General features: G+C 35.2%; 7 protein-coding genes across 10 annotated transcripts; 2 read left to right on the top strand and 5 right to left on the bottom strand.

The window, feature by feature from the left end:
• Positions 1-1,020: 1,020 nt before the first annotated feature.
• On the top strand, positions 1,021-2,925 carry LOC17886100 (ADP-ribosylation factor-like protein 8a). Its single transcript, XM_006291847.2, has 6 exons — positions 1,021-1,196; positions 1,816-1,897; positions 1,996-2,028; positions 2,138-2,259; positions 2,360-2,521; positions 2,606-2,925. Exons 1-6 carry the CDS (start codon positions 1,159-1,161, stop codon positions 2,721-2,723), a joined length of 555 nt encoding a protein of 184 aa, XP_006291909.1. The 5' UTR covers positions 1,021-1,158; the 3' UTR covers positions 2,724-2,925.
• Positions 2,926-3,075: 150 nt separating this feature from the next.
• Positions 3,076-4,600, top strand: LOC17885342 (ADP-ribosylation factor-like protein 8a). Of its 3 annotated transcripts, XM_023782301.1 has the most exons (6): positions 3,076-3,253; positions 3,519-3,615; positions 3,710-3,742; positions 3,812-3,933; positions 4,034-4,195; positions 4,291-4,600. In XM_023782301.1, the coding sequence occupies exons 2-6, from the start codon at positions 3,553-3,555 to the stop codon at positions 4,406-4,408; spliced, it is 498 nt and encodes a 165-aa protein (XP_023638069.1). In that variant the 5' UTR covers positions 3,076-3,253; positions 3,519-3,552; the 3' UTR covers positions 4,409-4,600. The 3 variants fall into 3 exon arrangements, with proteins under 3 accessions (XP_023638069.1, XP_006292824.1, XP_023638070.1); XM_006292762.2 differs by having other exon boundaries at positions 3,076-3,615; XM_023782302.1 differs by lacking the exon at positions 3,710-3,742 and having other exon boundaries at positions 3,076-3,615.
• A 158-nt stretch (positions 4,601-4,758) lies between these two features.
• LOC17886737 (telomere repeat-binding factor 3) lies at positions 4,759-6,620 on the bottom strand. Its single transcript, XM_006291506.2, has 5 exons — positions 6,155-6,620; positions 5,842-6,077; positions 5,612-5,696; positions 5,434-5,517; positions 4,759-5,331 (listed from the first exon to the last, which is right to left on the bottom strand). Exons 1-5 carry the CDS (start codon positions 6,302-6,304, stop codon positions 4,978-4,980), a joined length of 909 nt encoding a protein of 302 aa, XP_006291568.1. The 5' UTR covers positions 6,305-6,620; the 3' UTR covers positions 4,759-4,977.
• A 640-nt stretch (positions 6,621-7,260) lies between these two features.
• LOC17886004 lies at positions 7,261-8,273 on the bottom strand (the record flags this gene model as incomplete). The annotated part of the gene is made up of 3 exons (XM_006292009.2): positions 7,261-7,640; positions 7,839-8,094; positions 8,181-8,273. Coding segments are annotated over 3 exons (405 nt in total), but the record flags the coding sequence as incomplete, so codon positions are not given.
• Positions 8,274-8,875: 602 nt separating this feature from the next.
• On the bottom strand, positions 8,876-11,370 carry LOC17886201. Of its 2 annotated transcripts, none has more exons than XM_006292952.2 (9): positions 11,233-11,370; positions 10,857-11,064; positions 10,597-10,763; positions 10,365-10,510; positions 10,211-10,273; positions 10,039-10,131; positions 9,799-9,960; positions 9,529-9,709; positions 8,876-9,413 (listed from the first exon to the last, which is right to left on the bottom strand). In XM_006292952.2, the coding sequence occupies exons 1-9, from the start codon at positions 11,339-11,341 to the stop codon at positions 9,133-9,135; spliced, it is 1,410 nt and encodes a 469-aa protein (XP_006293014.1). In that variant the 5' UTR covers positions 11,342-11,370; the 3' UTR covers positions 8,876-9,132. The 2 variants fall into 2 exon arrangements, with proteins under 2 accessions (XP_006293014.1, XP_023638543.1); XM_023782775.1 differs by having other exon boundaries at positions 10,857-11,061.
• A 270-nt stretch (positions 11,371-11,640) lies between these two features.
• On the bottom strand, positions 11,641-13,414 carry LOC17887523 (ruvB-like 2). The gene is made up of 2 exons (XM_006292919.1): positions 12,666-13,414; positions 11,641-12,301 (listed from the first exon to the last, which is right to left on the bottom strand). The coding sequence occupies exons 1-2, from the start codon at positions 13,412-13,414 to the stop codon at positions 11,641-11,643; spliced, it is 1,410 nt and encodes a 469-aa protein (XP_006292981.1).
• An 873-nt stretch (positions 13,415-14,287) lies between these two features.
• LOC17884779 lies at positions 14,288-14,999 on the bottom strand. The gene has a single exon (XM_006293178.2). It carries the CDS (start codon positions 14,925-14,927, stop codon positions 14,520-14,522), a length of 408 nt encoding a protein of 135 aa, XP_006293240.1. The 5' UTR covers positions 14,928-14,999; the 3' UTR covers positions 14,288-14,519.
• Positions 15,000-19,263: the final 4,264 nt, after the last annotated feature.

Genomic DNA, 19,263 nt, shown 5'->3' with positions numbered 1-19,263 from the left:
TATATATAGTAGTTCTGTAAATTGTGTATATATGAGAGAAATTTTAGACGACAAGTAAAGTAATTCGATGAAAACTTATTTCTTTTTTTTGGCCTATAAAAAAATCACACATACACACATTATTGGATTGAATCACAAAACTATAAAATTACAGCTGCAGTCCCTAAAAGAATATGTTCTAGTGTACATTTTTTTTTAAGTTTTAGTATAAATCAATAATTTGGATAATTATTCATGCAATAAGAAAGTGTTTAACCTATAACTGCTTTAGTGGTTGACCAATTCATTTTTCACCTTTTTTTTCTTATCTTTCGCTTTTCATTCATACATTTTACTTTATTTTTTCTTTTCATATAGACAACTTGTAAAATTAGTCAAAAACTCACTCCAATCTAAACATGGCAACAAAACGAAAAGAAATAAGTAATCATTTATTTATGAATGGGGAAATGCAAAGTGTAAATAAGTCTCATCATTACAAGAATATTAAAAAAAAAAAAAAACCATCAACAGAGAGAAATTTTTACATTAATGGATGATGGATCATCAACTCATCACTAGTGGGTCAAATAAAGGCCCATGACATAGAACCCATTAACATATATTCAACCCATTAATCATTAAGAGACGACACGTGTAAGTGGACTTCCCGATCATATCACCACCGCCAAATCCTTTGGCGGCACCACCCAGCTGAACAAAAAAACACCATGGACGGTAGGTAGTAGGTACGTTGTCGTCACGCGCTTCTTATAACGCGAGTGGTTTAGGTGATTTGTTTATCCAATTCCTTATTCCCAGCTTCTGGTGTGTATGTGTCACCGTATCTCTTCTCTGATTGGCTGATACAATTTTTTAAAATAAGTAATGAATTTATTTAAAAATAGCAACCCCATGATTCTCGGTGTATCAACCATAAAACGAAAAACAAGACCGTAACCGTTGATTCGGTGGACCAGAAGAAAGATCGAACGGTTTAGATTTCGTGGCTTTGACTCTTTTTAATTCGCCGTCACTGGAGAGAGAGAGAGAGAGAGCAGAGGACGACGAACGAGGACAAGAAGAAGCTTCTTCTCAGAGAGATCCCGTGGAGGAGAATTCTAACCGGCGGATCTGTTTGTTTCGGAGCTTTTTTTTTTTAATTTGAATCATCCATCAATGGGTTTGTGGGAAGCTTTTCTCAATTGGCTTCGTAGGTGTGAGACCCCTCCTTTTAAGATTCCTTCTTCTTCTTCAATCATTCTGTTCTTGTTTTGATTATATTGAGCTGAAATTTTTGTTTATCTTGAGGTTTTGAGTTTCTTTGTTGCTTAATTCCGAGCTGAATTTTGAATTTTTGTGAAGAAATTGAAATGAATTTGGAAATTTTGTGAAGAAATTGAAATTGAAAATCGTGTAACAACACCGTAATCAGCTCAGCAGTACTTGAATCCTGGTCTTGTTCTAATTTTGGTGAATTGAAGATGATTTTTGACAAGGTTCTCCTACTTTTCATAGAAAGGTTCTGTAATTTTTATCCTTTTGAATTTATAAAGAAACAAGCTTTTAGGCATTTGATGTGATATTGTTCTATTTGATTGCCAAGATTTAGGGGTTTATAGGTTTATACGTCTTTCTGTGGTGACATTAGGAGAAATGTGTATCGCTCAAGTTTTTTCAAGGAATATAGTGTATGTAAACCTCAAAAGTTTCATGACAGATTGGTTCTTTTTGGCATCTATTTCTGTCTCTATGCTCTCCATTTGTAAATTGGGTTAAAAAATTGTGTAATTTGTTTGGACCTAATCATTTGTTGGTTTCGATATGCTTTTGCAGCCTCTTCTTCAAGCAAGAAATGGAGCTTTCTTTGATAGGACTTCAAAATGCAGGAAAGACATCACTTGTAAATGTTGTTGCAGTAAGTATAGTATTCTTCCCTTTTATATGTTATTAACATTTAGTTGTTGGTGGTTGGGGAATCTGATATCTACTCTCATTTTTTTTTTGCTTTCTTAGACTGGTGGGTACAGCGAAGACATGATCCCTACGGTGAGTGTTACACTACACCTATTACAAAAATCCATTTTTAACGAGAAAAAAACATCCATGCATGCTTTTTGGAATAACATGAAGAGATTCTTCGTTTTCTTTATTTCAGGTTGGGTTTAACATGAGGAAGGTGACAAAAGGAAATGTTACCATCAAGCTATGGGATCTTGGTGGTCAACCAAGATTCCGCAGCATGTGGGAACGTTACTGTCGTGCTGTTTCTGCAATTGTGTAAGGATCTTAGAATCAGAGTTCTGTGATCTTTAAATCCCGGATTTAGGTCTCTGTTATTATCTCCCATTATTTGGTTTCATGTTGATTCCATTTCCAGGTATGTAGTTGATGCGGCTGATCCTGACAACCTCAGTGTCTCTAAAAGTGAACTCCATGATCTGTTGAGCAAGACTTCGCTTAATGGTATTCCTCTTCTGGTTCTTGGGAACAAGATTGACAAACCTGGAGCTCTGTCCAAAGAAGCTTTAACAGACGAAATGTATTGCTTTTCTTCATCTGAATACTCTAACATAGCACAATTTAGCTCGATCTGATTATGTTTCTGACATTGTTATTGTTGCAGGGGGCTTACATCTCTTACAGATAGAGAAGTCTGCTGTTTCATGATATCCTGCAAGAACTCTACCAACATTGATCAGGTCATTGATTGGCTTGTAAAGCATTCAAAATCAAAGAACTAAACTTCACCAAGAACATATATTCTCCCTTCTTGATCTTCTTAGTCTTCCTGTGTTGTCTGGTTGATGATGATGATGATTGTTGAAGACATTTTTTCCTGTGAAACAAGAATATGTCTTTATTTGTCGTCTGTCTATCCTGCTGGTCTGGCCTTGTTTGGTCCAGTCGTGTCTTTGTATATTAGATGTGGTTTGTTTTCTATTCTCAAGGGTTTGCAATTTTGGTAACACAAATTCATAAGTGGCCTCAGTTTTTTAAACTCTGCATATTATATAACTAAAATAGAAATTAGACTCTCACATAAAAAGTTAACATGTTACACTAAAAAATGATGCTTCTCGTAATGCTCGTATCATAGGAGTAAAACTATATTTTTCTGCTACAAGGTTTTCTTGCAGTAAAATTATATGAGTTTATAATCCAAGGAGATCTACCACAATTGTGACAGAGTCAAAGCAACCAGCAAGGGCAGCTTAAGAGGCTAATATAAACCTTGCGACTGAACGATCATGTTACACGAGAAGCGGAGAAGGTATATAGAAACCTTGCAGTTTCTCTAAATAATCAAAAGAATTCAATGGTGTGCTTACCAGTTACAGTATGTATGTAACTAGATCCTCTTGTTTCCCACGGAGGGTTGATTATATAGCTCTACGTTGCCTCCATTACCTCAGGCAACAATCTAATATAAAACTATATATTCTGTTTTTGAAAGAAAAAAAAACTTAGTGCTGTCCCTCTTCTTCTCTTGGTTGATATTTTGAGACTAGAGAGGACCTATTATTTGTTTGTTTCAGTATGGTTTACTAGTCTCTTCTCTTCAAGCAAGAAATGGAGGTTTCTCTGATAGGACTTCAAAATGCAGGAAAGACATCACTTGTAAATGTTATTGCAGTAAGTATTGTAGGCTTCCCTTTTATATTTTCTTAACATTTAGTTGTTGGTGGTTGGGGAATCTGATATCTACTCTCATCTTTTTCTTGTTTAGACTGGTGGATACAGTGAAGACATGATTCCTACCGTAAGTTTTACACTACATCTCTTACAAAATTGAATTAACATAAAGAGATTCGTCTTTGCTTTTTATCAGGTAGGGTTTAACATGAGGAAAGTGACAAAAGAAAACGTTACAATTAGACTATGGGATCTTGGTGGTCATCCTAGATTCCGCAGCATGTGGGAACGTTACTGCCGCGCTGTTTCTGCGATTGTGTAAGGATCTTAGACTCAGGTGTCTTTTATCCTTAATGCCCGGCTTTAGGTTATATTTCTATTCTTCACAATATGGTTTCATGTTGATTCCAATGTCTAGGTACGTTGTTGATGCTGCAGATCCTGACAACCTCAGTGTCTCGAGAAGTGAACTCCATGATTTGTTGAGCAAGAGTTCGCTTAACGGTATTCCTCTTCTGGTTATTGGGAACAAGATTGACAAACCTGGAGCTCTGTCCAAAGAAGCCTTAACAGAAGAAATGTATAGCTGTTTCTTCATCTGAACACTCCAAAAACAAGCACAAAAGGCATTTCATTTAGCTCATGACTATGTTTCTTGCATTGTTATTGTTGCAGGGGGCTTAGTTCGCTTACGGATAGAGAAGTCTGCTGTTTCATGATATCCTGCAAGAACCCTACCACCATTGATCAGGTCACTGATTGGTTTGTAAATCACTCAACATCAAAGAACTAAACTTCACCAAGAACATATGTTCCCTCTTCTTGATCTTCTTGCATTATCTGGTTGATAATGATAATACTTCTTGTAAGTCAGTTTTTTCATGTGATACAAGAGTTGGTCTTTATTTGTCTTCTGTCACACTTACTTTACTGGTCTTGTTTGGTCCAGTCTTGCCTTTGTTTATTACATGTGAGTTGTTTTCTAGTCTTAAGGCTTTGCAATTTTGAACACACAAAAACATAAGTGCCTTTCTTTAACTTCTAAAAATCTAAAGATAGGGAAATAAGCTGTGTGTACAATCAATGGCCTTATTTATTTCTCTTCAAAACAAGTTTCGAAATGGGTCGCGAGAACACTGGAAGTTACTAGCAAAAACAGATCAAGAGAAGAAAAACAAAAGAACAGGTTTTACAGTCAATGGAGTTAGAAGACATTACAAGCTGCGATATTAACACTGTTACTGACCAAAAACACTGCAGCGATGCAAAATTGAAAATTGACATAACATGAAGATAATATCAAAACGATAATAATATCAACAATACAGTATTAACGATACAACATCAATGATTTCTTAGTTCTTACCGAGTTTGGCTATGCATCCTATACTTCAAAGCTTTCATCGCGGCTTTTGCAAAAATATGGGCAGCTTCAGCTTCGGCTTCTGCTTCATCTGCCTCTCTTGCCGCTTCTTCAGCTTCTACTATTGCAAATTCTGCTTCTGCCACGGCTCTTGCAGCGGCTGCAGCAGCTTCTTTTTCTGTCATGCCCTTTATTATGACTTCTCCATCTACTTGGGAGTAAGTAAGATTCTTGACGCCGTTCTCCTGGGGTTTCGGAGTATTTTCCTTGTTTCCTTCCACAAAGAGTTGAGGAGACCTTTGTCTTGCTACTTCATCCATATAATTTGGAGAAATCCTATATTTGTGCTTTATCTAAAAGGTGAGAGCAAACACAAGAAGTACACCATTGTTAGGTGGGTAATTAAAAATGTGATTTTCGCAAGGGAAAATTTCAATCAATGTGTTTCTTTTTACCTTAACTAATGTTCCAACATTTGTCAAATACTTTAGTCTTGAAGTCACAAGCCGTTTCATATCCTGTTGCATCTTGAAATTCTCCTGAAAATTACAGCTACATTAAGGTCCTTGGTGATTGTATATAGATGCAGCCATAAGTACATAGAAGGAACGCCTAACTACATAGAAAAAGTACCTCTATATACCGCAAGATCGACTTTCCGTCAGGACCAAATGGTCTCTTCAAATTGGTAATGGCCTCCAGTATTATCTTATCCACACTACAACAAACATATCAAAACTCAGATCCATCTTCAAGAAACTTAAACTAAAGTAAAGCCTTTATGCTTCATTATATTACTCACTATTCCCATACTCTACATCCACAGCATCAACAAATCATACAAATACAAGAAGAAGCCAAACCTTGTAAAGGGTCCTTTCAAAGCTCTTGGTGGTTCACAAGAACCTGCAGGAGGAGATGGTGCATCAATCAGTTGTCCTCCTCCATCACCATTGTGACCATTAGCCAGAGACACAATGGTTATAGCTGTAGCGTTATCATCTTGCCTAGGACCCGACGAAGGAGTTCTTTTGAGTGCGAGTTTAGCCTTCTTCCTAGATCCCCATAAAGCTGTTACACTTATATTTCTCCATTTGTCCTGTTCAAATGTTTAGACAACAATGTTATAAGCTTCTGTAATCTCTCTTCTCTCTCAAATTGTTATTGTTTTTGTACCTTGAGATCCACATTAGAACGAGACTTCAAAATTGAGCTATACTCAGGATCTGAGAGAATGGTACGCCATTTTCCAGTTCCATGTTTAAGCACTCCAGCTTTAAGAGCTGTCTCTTCTTCTGGTGTCCACTTCTGCTTTGGAGCTCCCATTCACACAATTTTATCACAAAAAGAAATTCAAAATTCTCCTGAAGCACACACAACAACAACAACAAAAAACTTCTAATGTCTTGACTTCGTTTCTCTGCAAAGCAGATGAAACCATCACAAAGATCAATACTTTATAATCATGAAGACAAATGAGATGCAAGAGAGAGTTATGTCTGGTTTCAACGAAACAACCCATAAGCTTTCCAATTGCGCATTAATGAATAAGCAATTCAACAGAAATGCCAAGCCAAATCATCATTAGCATGAGAAAAAAAGATTAAAACTTTCGATCAGGGAAATCGGGAAATTAACAAGGAGAGGAAGAAGAAGAAGCGCATGCCTGAGAGAGCTGAAGCGAATGAGAGAGGAAGCTCTGGAGAGTGTCATGGACCAAATTTTGAATCTTGGAAATTGTCGCAGAGACAAGGAAGAAGGAAAAACACACAAAACTTGACCTTTATTTTCGATTCAGCTTCGAAGGATGATGATGAATTGTATCGATTTTGAGGGTGCTTGACTTAGAGCCCTTTATTATCCTCTACTTTATAAATTCGTCTTAATACTTTATTTAGTTACAAAACACACCCCTTTTGATCTAAACCTATAAGGGATTATTTCATGAAGTTAATGAGGATGAATTGTAGAACATTGGTTTCACATTTTCATATCTTGAAACCGTGTTTCCGCGATTTCTTACCATTCATAATATCTATCAAGTTTTCACGTTATTAGAATATGATTTCTGTAAATAAAATTAATGTGTGTTAAAAATTAATTATAATTAAATTGATTTTAAAAGTAGTTTATTCAAAGTTTAGTAACTATTCTACGAAAATTCAATCAAATTTAATATTTTCCGCCAAAAAACTATTCAATTATTTCGTTATTCCGCCATTGACATATTAGTTAGGTGCGAATTGAAAACTTAAAATCCGAATAAGATATAATGACAAACATTACATAATTGAGTTACTTATTTGTGTTCTTCTACTGTAAAAATGAATGGCAAAGTGAATAGACAAACTTTTTACATATACAAAAGATGGGCACATACCCTGAATCAATCAAATAGTCATAAAAAATAAACAAGACCCTCAAGACAAATTCAGATTCATAACAAAAAAAAAAAGTAAAAATAAAGAAGAGAAACAAACCCAAAAGGCCAAAACGTGGACACACATAACCAGAAGAAGAGATCTAATGCTGATCAAACATGCCTTTTTAACATTTTATATCTTGACAAAATGCAATTTGCATCCTCAAGACGGTCAACGGCACATCTAGCTCCGATCAAAAGCAAGCTTCCAAGAGACAACAACAGCAGAGCATAGCCAAACTGTAGCAATGATACAAATCCACATTTTCTTAAGTACAAACCATTCATATAGACTTTGAATATCCATACTATTGCATACCAAAGTTTGATGAATAATGAAACTAAAAAAAATGTATCATCTAGAAAGGGATTAATCAGTGTCATCAGCTTCATAAGACTTATGTTAAAATGTATAAAAGAGATATTGAGTCAACGCACCATCCTTCCATAAAGCCTGAATCCTTGTCTTTCTTCTTCTTAGGCGGAGCCTGACCATATTGTGGCGGTGGAGGACCTTGATAAGGATACTGCGGTGGAGGACCTTGAGGATATTGTGGTGGAGGATAGCCTTGTGCTGGATATCCTTGACCGTACCCTTGCCCGGGAGGAGGATAACCCGCTGGAGGATATCCTGCTTGAGGATATCCCGCCGGAGGATATCCTTGTGGTGGATAACCCTCCTTAGGAGGATACCCTGAAAGAAAAAAACATCAAAACTTGAGAAACAAGAAACCAAGAATATCCAAAACCTACAAAATTTGAAATAATATTGATAGTTACCTTGAGGAGGAGGAGCACCAACAGGGTGTTGTTGATCTTGATAAGACATCTTCTTCTCTGATATGCTCTTGTCTTAGGTCTTTTTATCTTTCCTTATAACGAACTCCTCTGCTTCTTCCTCTTCTTCTTCGCTGTGAATGGAATAAAAATAGGATTATATGATGATGATGAATTATAAAAGAGGCTTTAGGAGACAAAAGACATGTTCTCTCCAAGGACTAATCTTAGATTTATACGATTAAACTATCATTAACAACAATCATAAGTGAGAGATGACCAACTCACTTTTGTTGAATTATTCAAAATTAAAATGCAATTTCCTCTTGACCCACATCACCAATATTCAATCTTTTTTTTTTTCTTTTTATCAGAAATTTATTTTATTTTTTAGGTGAAAATTTCCATCTAAATTTCTCATTTTTTCCAACTTCCCTATACACCAGTTATAGCCTATTTATCTTATCATCTTTTTTCCATTAATACCAGTTGGAGCTTAGCAAGCGTGGACATGGTCATCTTCCATTAATCAGATAAATACTAATAACATGTTGAGTTTCACCATCATTTATGACTTCACTAATAGACAAGTGGGTTAGTCCTTATCATTTGTAGAAAATGTTTTATTGGTCAAGGTTGATTTTTGCAAAGGACATTTTATATTTCAACTAGAAATATCCCATTACTTGGTCAATGGATTTGAAGGTGCATTATGTTGATTTCAAGACCAAAAACAAAAAAAAGAGCAATGCTAATTGCTTTTACAATCCGTTCATCAGTGAGAATTTTTTTTTCCACAAGAAATATAGAAGCAATGTTTGTTGCTGTGTACACAACCAACCTAAGAAGAAACAATTTGGGTTATTACAACAGTAGTGCCCTAAGAAGTTACAAGAGTCTCTACAGTCTACACTCTCCGACTGGTTCAAAAGTTTCTCTGGTTGCTTGCAGCATTTCAGAACCAGAGGAACCATCTTCTACGCTTAACAGTATTAGTCAGTTTACTGGACGATTCGTTTATCGGATTAACGCTGATTCTATTAGCATTTTTTGCCGCCCATTCGCCAAAACCGGGTGAAGAAACCAGTTCCTTCACTGCCTTTTCTGTGCTCTCTTTAGTGAACTTTTCTAACTCTTCCTTTGTTACCTTCCTTCTCCCTTCTGGTGTTTTGTGGAATGAAGAAGGGAATAAATCTGAAGCAGATAGTGGTACTGTCCTCAACTTCTTTTTGGAACCTGCAAAGACCATTTACAGAAGAAAAAACCGATTCTTCAATAACATTACGAGGTAAATGGAATAGTAGCAATGAAATCAGACCCCTTAGAGACACACAAAAAGAAAAACCAAAACCTCTAGGAAGAGGAGAAGCAAACGTAGTAGCATGGATTAAGCCGGGGCTACAACACTTATTTTCATCATCTTGCTCATAGATTCTTTGCGCTACCACCTTTCTGCTGATACTCTTTAGAATTACTGACGTGAGAATTCCGTATATCAACGCTCCTCCAGCAAGCAAGGGATCTAAAGAGCTCTGTTAATTAACACAAGATCATGACTTCAGTCCCCAAAAGGTTTTGTTATAATTAAAGATGAATCAAAAGCAGAGAAAAAACGAAGTACCTGAAGGATCAGAACCATAGCAAAAGCTCGAATGGTCCAACAGGCATAGATTGATGTACAAAGATCAATAGAACCATCTTTTGTCACAACAAATTTCTTAACAGTCCAAAACCCTGACCATGCTCCAAACAAATATACAAATGCAACCAAAAGAATCGCCAGCTGCAAATTTTGCATAAGCTTTAAGATTCATCAAACCAGAATATGCAAAAATATTCAAAAATATCCAAACTTACATACAGTGATGTACAAATCTTCACTGATTCCTATCTGCATTGGAGGATCATGAATTAAACCGCGTATGTACTGAAGAAAGTAACCTCCCGCACCAATCTGAGAAATTTTTTAAAAAGGCATTGGTTAGTGATTATTCGATTAGAACAAAAGAGGTCAAAGAGAAGACAATTCTCACCATAGACGAGTAGAGAAATAACTCAAGCCGACCCTTCCCTCCAGTTGGGAGATGCTTTAACCCCTGTAGACAATCAGTTATCGAGTTAACTAACAAGAGGTAAGCCATGAATTTACAAACAAAAGCTTTTTGAAATTTTAATGAAAACTTTAACCTGATTAATGATAAGAGTTACAAGAATGACAATTCCAATGGACATGGCACCAATGTAGTAAAACGTTACTGATTTACTAAGTCTAGAAGCCAAATTCAGCAACAATATCCCCATCATTAAGAACACGATACGGTACATGAAAAACTCTGCCAAGACAAACTCTACCTTGTTTAGTTATGTAATTTGCAAAACACAGGGATACTGTATAACAAAAGAACAAGACAAACTCTACCTTGTTTAGCAACCAGCTCCAACGTAGTGATATTAGATGAGCCACCAAATGTTCTTACATCGAGAATCTTGTAGTCAAAAGGTGACATTATCCCAACCCAAGGTAACTCTTTGGATACTTTCTTCCACTGACCATGAGGGCACATTCCAATTGCACGAGACGAATTCCTAATAATCAAGAAAAAAGGAAACTTGGATTTTAAGCTAAATGCAGACCTAAGATTGACACATATAGATAGATACACAGATACTAGATTTCACCTGTGAAAGCAAATGTCTATACTGTTGGAATCACTATTACTCAAAAGGGTCAGCTTCAGTGAATGTGCATATCTATCAATGTGATTAAGTCTTTGTAATCCATGGATATGTAATCTCTCACATATCGATGTAAGACCTGGCTTCAGACCAGGAGAATCAATCACCTCTGTTCTTGGAGTCACTTGTAATGAAACAGTTTCACCCACTGCTGCCAGTGACAACAAAATTGGATCTTTTTAGATATAAAATCTATCGAAATTTGTCTCTATTATGTGGAAAAGGTTTGAAATTTGGTGGTTCTAAACTGAAAAATTCGAATCCCAGATAAATTAAAACAAAACCCTAAAAATCTTAAACCATTCCAACTGAAACTTACCGAAGACATGTTCATCGGAGGAGACAATGGAGAAGAAAGTGAAGAGATTTAGGAAGAGAAGCACGACACTGATGTTGGAGCTTCGTATAGAGACTGATGACTTACTCATCGATTTTTCTGGGTCTTTGTCTTTTTTTTTTTTTTTTTTCTTTTGGATGAACAAGTCGTACCAAGTAAGGCGCGGATTTTATAAAGAAATTAAAAAGCAGTCACAGAAATTAATTAATAAATCCTAAATTAAAAGAACTCAACATTTTTTTTTTTTTTTTTTGTGAAAATATACTATCTTCTTTTGAAAGAACAAGATCAGCCTTCATATATGCACCGGTTAATGCATCCAATGTGAAAGAAGAAAATAAAAGACAAAAGCCAGTAAATCAATTTACAAATTAGAATCAAGTGAATATATCAAATTGCCATGAAGCCATATGCGTCTCGTGCAGTCGCCTCCTCTTTGTTTATAGGCACACTGAACATGTACTGGCTCTGATGCTCCACCAAGTACTGCATCGATCTCTTGGTGTCTAAAAACAATCGATACACTCTCTCAATGTCATCAATCTCCACAACTTTCCCTTTGCGTTTCAGGCAAGCCAAAGCAGCTGGATTGATTAGATGAATCACGTACCTAAGCGAGGTATCGCATCCAATCAGACTCAGAAGATGTTTTGCCTCGTCCTTCATCTCCACATCTTCTTCTTGGCAGCGTAGCTCTATGATCTTTCTGAAGTCATCATCTGTGTAAGGCTGAGTTGTGATGATGAGAAGACGGTCAAGGAGATCGATTGGGATCCCATGAGCTGATATCTGGTTTGTTCCTCGGATTTTTGTCATTCCTCGGTTCGTGGCTACGACGAGGATTGGAGACATACTGTTTTCGAGGGCTCGGTTTAGGAATGAGAAGCATTCTATATCAAGCATATGGACTTCATCAATGAAGAGAACACCAGGTACTATTTCAGCTGTCCCTTCTTCCCTCCATTCTGCCACTTTAGTATCGGTATGCTCCCGGGTTTCTGATCGGATTTCGCCTGTATCACCCGTGAAAAGGGCTAGAAACCCTTGAGTCCTACAAGGCACAGAAAAGAAAAACATGAATCAAGTTAATGACTTTGATGTACAAAAAAGGACCAATCTTTTCAATCTAGCAAGCTTAAGAATTAGCAACTGAACATATGTCACATCAATCAATGAAAACGCATCAAAACTTGAATCCCAACCACCTCTATCATCCCAAAATCCTTGATTTTCAAACCTAAAGTTGAAAAAGAACCGTTCTTTGCAAGCAACACCTAGACCATCATCCAAATACACAATCATTTCTATCAATTTCCAAGCCTAAAACTGCAAAAAGAAGCAATCTTTTCAACCTAAACCTCAAAACTAACCAATCAATAATATTAACAAATACAGAGAAATATCAAGAAACCAACCTGCTGTTAATAACATCGATCTCATGAAGTGTGACCGTATGCACAACCTCCTTCATCTTCTGAAGCTCACCTTCAGGACACTGCACAAACTTAGTCTTCGATCCCATAACGTCAAAATCTCTAGACCTCGAAGACGATCTTCCAAGCTTAGTAATCTTCCCACTAGGCCTATCCAAAACTATAACATCCCCACTCTGTACTTTCTCCTTATCCAACGCCTCAATCAGTTTCCATCCCAAATCATAATGAGATTCCATATCAGTCGTCTTCATGATTATCTTCCCCGTCTTCTTCACAGCACCACCAGAAGCAGGTCGATCAATCGAAATCGAAACGACTTCTCCTTCCAACACCTCTGTTTCTTCCTTGATCCTTACACCAATAGCTTTGCGAAAAGCTTGAGTTAAAGCTTCAGTCTTTGACATCTCTAAAGAAAAGATCTCACTTCCTACGATCATGGTGAAAGGTGTTTCTAACCCAAGCGACTTAGCAATACCCATTGCTATTGCGGTTTTACCCGTTCCGGGTTGACCTGCAATGAGTATAGCCCGACCCGCGATCTTGCCTTCTCTGATCATCTGAAGGATAAGTCCAGCGGCTTTGCGTGATTTGACTTGACCAACCATGCCTTCGGATTCGACTAGTGGCTCGAGTACTGAGTCGAGACCTAAGCCTCGTATGTGTGAGTGTGCTCCGATTCGTTCGACTCTGGTTAAGTCTCGAGTCTCTGATAACTTCAATTCTGCCATTGTTTAGTTCGCCGGAGGAATGAGACTTGATGGTTTTAGGGCTCCGTCGCAAAGGTTTAGTCTTTAGAGGAATCACAACAGAGTCTTGCAAAGAAAGAAAGAGGAAAGAAAGACTCTTCTTCGCAAAGGTTTAAGTTTTGTACTGTTACAAAAAAAAAAAGGTTTAAGTTTTGTATATTACAAGTGTTTTGGAAATTATAAAGATTGGTTTAATACATTTCTTTTTTTTCTTTTTTTTGGTTTAATACATTTTCGTGTTATATACATATTTACTGTACTTAGAACTTTTAGGAGTCGGAGGAACATTATCATTTTTTTTTTGTTTTGTTTCATAAAGTAAAATTGACTTACCAAAAAAAAAGGTAAAATTGATAAACTATGTAACATTTTGTTGGTAGAGAAAATTTGACAACCACTGCACGTAATCAAATTTCGAAAACGGCTAATCCTGCATTGAAATCTAAAAGACTCTTTGACTCTGTTTAGTGACAATTCTTGTGTGGAGTTTAAAGGCTTTGTAGTTTGTTGAGTTGTTTGATCCGTTTTGAATCTATACTTCCATTGCATTCATAGCTAACGTCAAATTTGGTCTAGCCTGTCCAACAAACAAGGATGACTTTGGCCTTCTCAGCTCGTATCCGGATGTCATCCGTGTGCATCACTACACCTATTCTTCAATGCCTTCTTTTCTAGATATGTTTAATTCTCGTCTCTATAACTCTTAGTTATATCAGTCACGAGATGTATAGGAACTCTCGGAATCAAAACAAAACAAAAACTTATATATTACTTCGATTGAAAAGAATGCGAAAAGGCCAAATGATTTGTCGAAAAGTATGTTTGGACCAAACACTATTGACATGATCGAATTGATTTTGTTGTAAACTCATTCATGAGACAGTTGCAATATCTACTTTCACAACGAAAGAACCTAACAGCATTGTGATTCATGACACTGAACTGAGATATACGCCTAGTAGATCCATATTTTATCACTTAGCACAACAACGCAATAAACTAAATATAACCAAGAAATTAAAACCTTTCTGATGACGTGTTTTTTTGTAGTCAACAGATGCTTTCTCTATTTGTTTTCTGTAAGAATTTAGTATTTACCATAATCAAGAAATGATTCTTCTTCTTGAAACTCATCATCAAAAGGAATCTCCTCATCGATTCTTCGCATCACAACGACGCATCTATAGTTCCTCCGATGATCCAACCACACCGATTGTCTCATTGCCATCTCAGGTTGTCTCGGACAGCCTTGATCATCTGCCGTGGACGTCAAGGTAAAGCACCGGGGGAGTGCTGTGCTAGGTGCTTCGGGGATTTGGAAGTTTCCGGCGAGTTGACCAAAACCAGAGGATCCACCGGCGGTAAGGATTCCGACGCCGGAGCATGACGTGATGCTACGGATGTAGGCGTCACGTGCCAGGATCAATAACCGGAAAGGAGCCTTCACCAGCCATAAAAGACTGTTCTCTTTCTCTATTGTGCCTTTCCCTTTCATTATTGGATTATCATCAAGAGTATCGAAATCCAAGTTCTTTTATGTATATATAAAACTTTATATTATAAGATTTATATGGAATCGAAAGAGTTATAAGATGCTCTTAAGATCTCAAGAGACACTAAGACAGGATCAAAGAGAAGACAAAGTCTATGATTGACTGTTGTTGTAAATGGATTTCTAACAAAAAAAAAATATGAATGCGATCTCTATTCTTAAATGTATATAGTTGGATGATTAAATACATTTCTTTTAGTTAGATGTTTAAATTTATCAAGATGTTGTTGGCAAATCAGTCTTAACATATGTCATAAAATATGAACACCAATTTTTAAATCTGGAAATTAAAGAGAGGTTGGTTTAGTACTTAATATAGTGAGCATAATGGCGCTTTGGTTTCACCTAATTTTCTTCCAATATGTCATTGCTCAGTAGGGTAGTTCGGCCTGTATATTGATTTTGGCCCAATAAAGACCCAATTGATTAGCATTGTTGTTTGTAATTAATCTTACTCTAACCCACCATTGAATACCACAAAACTGGTCATTGAATCCCATGGTTTGTGATTTAATGTGTTCAAAAAAATATTCATGAGAAAAGATCACAATTAAATTGTTTTTGAGATTTTTACTTCTCTAGTAATTGTAACCGCTAGACCTGTTTATATCGGAACCCGACCTAAGTATATATCCGATTGTCAAGCCTTAATGACCGTTCCTAAATAATATGATATAGATATATAAACCAAGTTTATAAACTTAATATTGCAAACTATATATATCACGAATTGGTGGAAGTATTTTTTTGATAAGAAATAAAAGTTTAGCTTTTACAAGAAGCAATTCCTAAAAACATAATCCCATGCTAAAAGAAAATAGAATAAACATGGAAGCATATATATAGACATTCGAAACGCTATAGAGCGTTTAGTTTACCAACAAAAAGCCATTGGTATCAATGAATCCATACGTGATACGTGTATAATCCTATATTAGTAAAAGAGAAATACAAAAAGTGTTTCCGGGTCGGGTCAATTTCAAAAAATTACCCGAAATTTGTAACTGGATCTTTTAAAATTGGATAGATTAATGGGTTTGGATACATATACCGGATACTTTCCAAATCTAATTTTATGATTGCATTATTTCCATAACTAATTATAAGATTTACTAATATTTCTCTAACTAATTTAATACAATCTATTTAAAAAATATTATTCTTCTTTCACTTTTATTTGATATTATTTTTAATTTATGATATTATACTATATAATATAAATATTTAATAAAAATTTAACTTTTTTTCATATGTTGCAATTTGAATTTTTCAAAACGGACATATAATACTCAACTACACTCGGTTAAATATTTTGGACAAGGGTTTAAAATCATTATAAGTATGACCAATATTAAAACCATTGTTACATGAGCATATTTAATATTTCAAATAGTTTCAAAATATTATAAATAAAAGGTTCATATATATAAAACTTTTAGAATTTAAAATATCGAAATATTTTTTTGAAGATATAAATGTAATTTTTGGAGACATAACTTTTATTGATAAAATATATTATATATCAAAATATGTAAATTTTAGATAATTCACGGGTAGTTTGTTAAAATCACAATTATAATGATAAAACGAGTTACGAATAATGTTTTTTACGAAATGAATTCTGTTACGGGTTGGACTTTCAAAAAATATATTGTCAATATGTAATTTTTACGTATATTCCTACTTTTACTACAAAAATGCCAAAATAAATAATTTATCGACAAATATTATTTAGTGCTGTTAAATTTTCACCGTGTTTTTAATTGTATCAAAACTCATTATATGATTATTTACTCGTTTTTTTCTTTATTGTTTTATTTAAACTTATTATACAAATATATGATTTACCGTAATCGAGTGCACTCTAACAAAATTAAAATGTAACATATTCTAATCCGATAAAAATTATATATATATAATTATTTCATCCGCGCTGTATCGCGGGTCCGGACCTAGTTTAATAACAAATGCTAATATATAGGTTTGTTGCATCATGCATGTGTATGTAACTATGTATGTACAAGCTTATATTATATAGACATAGAGATTTAGGGGTTAGGGAGTCACGTGACAAGTCTCACTCCAAAGCTAAAATGGCTAAAAAGAATCAAAAAGATGATAAACTAAAATATAATACGCGTAGCAATGCAGTATATACCTTTTTTTTTATTCTTTATTCGTGCTTCTACTTTTGCAATGTATAAATTTAAAGATTGTTTCACACTTCTTGAGTTAGCTAAATTGATAAAGATAAACACATGCGTATCAATGCAGTTATTCATGTTTATCATGTCATGGCCTCGATTAGTATTAACATTCACGAATTTTTGTATCAGTTAATGATCATTTTCTTTTAATCTCATATATGTTAGGCACAATCTGAACCTTTTCTGTAACGATTTTAACTTGATACAAAGAATATATATATCATTGTAAAAATTTCATAAAACAAAAACCGTATTACTGAAAATGACAGTCAAGATTCTCATAGAACAATAGAAGTCAAGTTCTTTCTCTTAGTTGAACTATCATCTGACATCACACACACTTTGCTAGCATCAAAACTCAAAAGTTATATAAACTGCCAATCCGATATACTACAGAATGAATATCAATTCCTGTTGTTACTTATCCACACAATTCTCCAAAATCGTGAAACCACCACACATTAGCCAATAGTTTTTGTTTCCATACCCAAAAACCATGGATACATATTGATTTAAACGTTGAGTAAAACACCATACAAAAATGTGGACATGCGTAAAATTGTCTTGTCCCAAACAAACAAAAACAAAAGAAAAACTTGGAATCATGAAAACATAAACAACCTCTTTTGAAAGGTCGTGTCTACCACCACTAAACACTACCATTTTAATTGGTTGGTGTCAATTCATTCTTTATAATTTTGAAACCTTCTAATTAAGAATGTGAATGTGAATGTGATAAGGACTAACCCATTCTCTCAACCTATATATGCGTTGGAGAGATCGACACAAACGTTTCTTATTTTGTGCCGCGGCGGAACAAAGAATATGTCATAATACTTACACCTTAAATCGATCAATCAGTTCAAGTTCAACAAACAAAAACAAAAAAAAGTTCAACATAAAATATATATATTGTTGATTCCAACAATGAAGAAATACGAAACAAAAGAGTAGTTGAATGATAGGGTGACTTGGTTTTCATGAAATTGTTACGCTTTTATTCGTAGGGTCGCTTCTGCTTATAGTCACCACTCACGACCACTCACTCACTCACTCAAACAAGTCATTTTAGCACTCGGGGGTCTCGAATGACTAGTGAACAATAATAATAAAGAGTTAAATTCATTAACATGTTAAATCAAACTATACAACTACTAGTATTATCTAATAATAATGGAATAGTAATAATATATAAAAATAAATATCCCAATCAAAGTCACATCCCAAAGAACTAAAAATAAAATAAAAACTTGATTACAAAACACGTCATATCATACATTTAAACACTTGCCGGTCCACTTTCGTATTAGAAAATCTTACTTTGACTAGAAAATAAAAAAAAAACTTCATATACACAATTCTTTTTTTTTATCATTATCATCAACTATGAAAATCAATTCATTTGAATCTACAGTTTTTCATTTTTTAAAAACAAAAATTTATATCCAGTAAGTAATGAATATAGATTATATATGTTTTTGTGGGTATAGTATATAAAATGAATGAAAAAAAAAGAGTGTTTTGGGACAGCAAAGTATGCAGTTATGGGTCAGTAAGACTCAACTGCAACAAAAACAACACATGGGTCTCCTCAGATCTCTCTCTCTCTCTCTCTCTCTCTCTCTCTCTCTCTCTCTCTCTCTCTCTCTCTCTCTCTCTCTCTCTCTCTCTCTCTCTCTCTCTCTCTCTCTCTCTCTCTCTCTCTCTCTCTCTCTCTCTCTCTCTCTCTCTTCTATCCCCACTCCCATCAATTTCAATTTTCAATTTCGAAGTTTTCATTATTAAATTATCTTGATTTGGTTTGGTGTAGAGTGAGTGAGAGTGATTTGTGTGTTTTAATTAATCACGGTTGGGTTGGGAAGAGGCAGATGTGGACACGTGGTGGGCAACGAGTGGGTAAAAGGAACAGTCAAAGAGCAGCAAAGAGAGAGATGATCTCGAGGCTTATTAGTCAAACCAAACCAAAAACACTGTCACGGTCAAATTATGTCTAGCTGGCTCCTTTTGTTTCTCGTCCCCACTCCCCCCCCCTCTCTCTTCTCTTTTCTTTTTTCCATAATTCCATTTTATTT

This window comes from Capsella rubella, unplaced genomic scaffold (assembly GCF_000375325.1).
Source record: "Capsella rubella cultivar Monte Gargano unplaced genomic scaffold, Caprub1_0 scaffold_5, whole genome shotgun sequence".
In the NCBI taxonomy this organism is placed as follows: domain Eukaryota; kingdom Viridiplantae; phylum Streptophyta; class Magnoliopsida; order Brassicales; family Brassicaceae; genus Capsella; species Capsella rubella.
The sequence above is the reverse complement of the archived record's forward strand: the minus strand, read 5'-3'. Positions and strand labels throughout refer to the sequence as shown.

Coding starts and splice junctions, on each gene's coding strand:
- LOC17884779 (XM_006293178.2), bottom strand. CDS start 14,927: ATGAAAGGGAAAGGCACAATAGAGAAAGAGAACAGTCTTTTATGGCTG.
- LOC17887523 (XM_006292919.1), bottom strand. CDS start 13,414: ATGGCAGAATTGAAGTTATCAGAGACTCGAGACTTAACCAGAGTCGAA. Junction 12,302..12,665: donor ATCGATGTTATTAACAGCAG/GTTGGTTTCTTG, acceptor TGTGCCTTGTAG/GACTCAAGGGTTTCTAGCCC.
- LOC17886100 (XM_006291847.2), top strand. CDS start 1,159: ATGGGTTTGTGGGAAGCTTTTCTCAATTGGCTTCGTAG. Junction 1,898..1,995: donor CACTTGTAAATGTTGTTGCA/GTAAGTATAGTA, acceptor TTGCTTTCTTAG/ACTGGTGGGTACAGCGAAGA. Junction 2,260..2,359: donor CGTGCTGTTTCTGCAATTGT/GTAAGGATCTTA, acceptor TTCCATTTCCAG/GTATGTAGTTGATGCGGCTG.
- LOC17885342 (XM_023782301.1), top strand. CDS start 3,553: ATGGAGGTTTCTCTGATAGGACTTCAAAATGCAGGAAAGACATCACTT. Junction 3,743..3,811: donor GTGAAGACATGATTCCTACC/GTAAGTTTTACA, acceptor GCTTTTTATCAG/GTAGGGTTTAACATGAGGAA. Junction 4,196..4,290: donor GAAGCCTTAACAGAAGAAAT/GTATAGCTGTTT, acceptor TTATTGTTGCAG/GGGGCTTAGTTCGCTTACGG.
- LOC17886737 (XM_006291506.2), bottom strand. CDS start 6,304: ATGGGAGCTCCAAAGCAGAAGTGGACACCAGAAGAAGAGACAGCTCTT. Junction 5,697..5,841: donor TTGAAAGGACCCTTTACAAG/GTTTGGCTTCTT, acceptor TGTTTGTTGTAG/TGTGGATAAGATAATACTGG. Junction 5,518..5,611: donor CGATCTTGCGGTATATAGAG/GTACTTTTTCTA, acceptor TGTAATTTTCAG/GAGAATTTCAAGATGCAACA.
- LOC17886201 (XM_006292952.2), bottom strand. CDS start 11,341: ATGAGTAAGTCATCAGTCTCTATACGAAGCTCCAACATCAGTGTCGTG. Junction 10,511..10,596: donor GGAGCTGGTTGCTAAACAAG/GTAGAGTTTGTC, acceptor TTGTCTTGGCAG/AGTTTTTCATGTACCGTATC. Junction 9,710..9,798: donor CTATGGTTCTGATCCTTCAG/GTACTTCGTTTT, acceptor GTTAATTAACAG/AGCTCTTTAGATCCCTTGCT.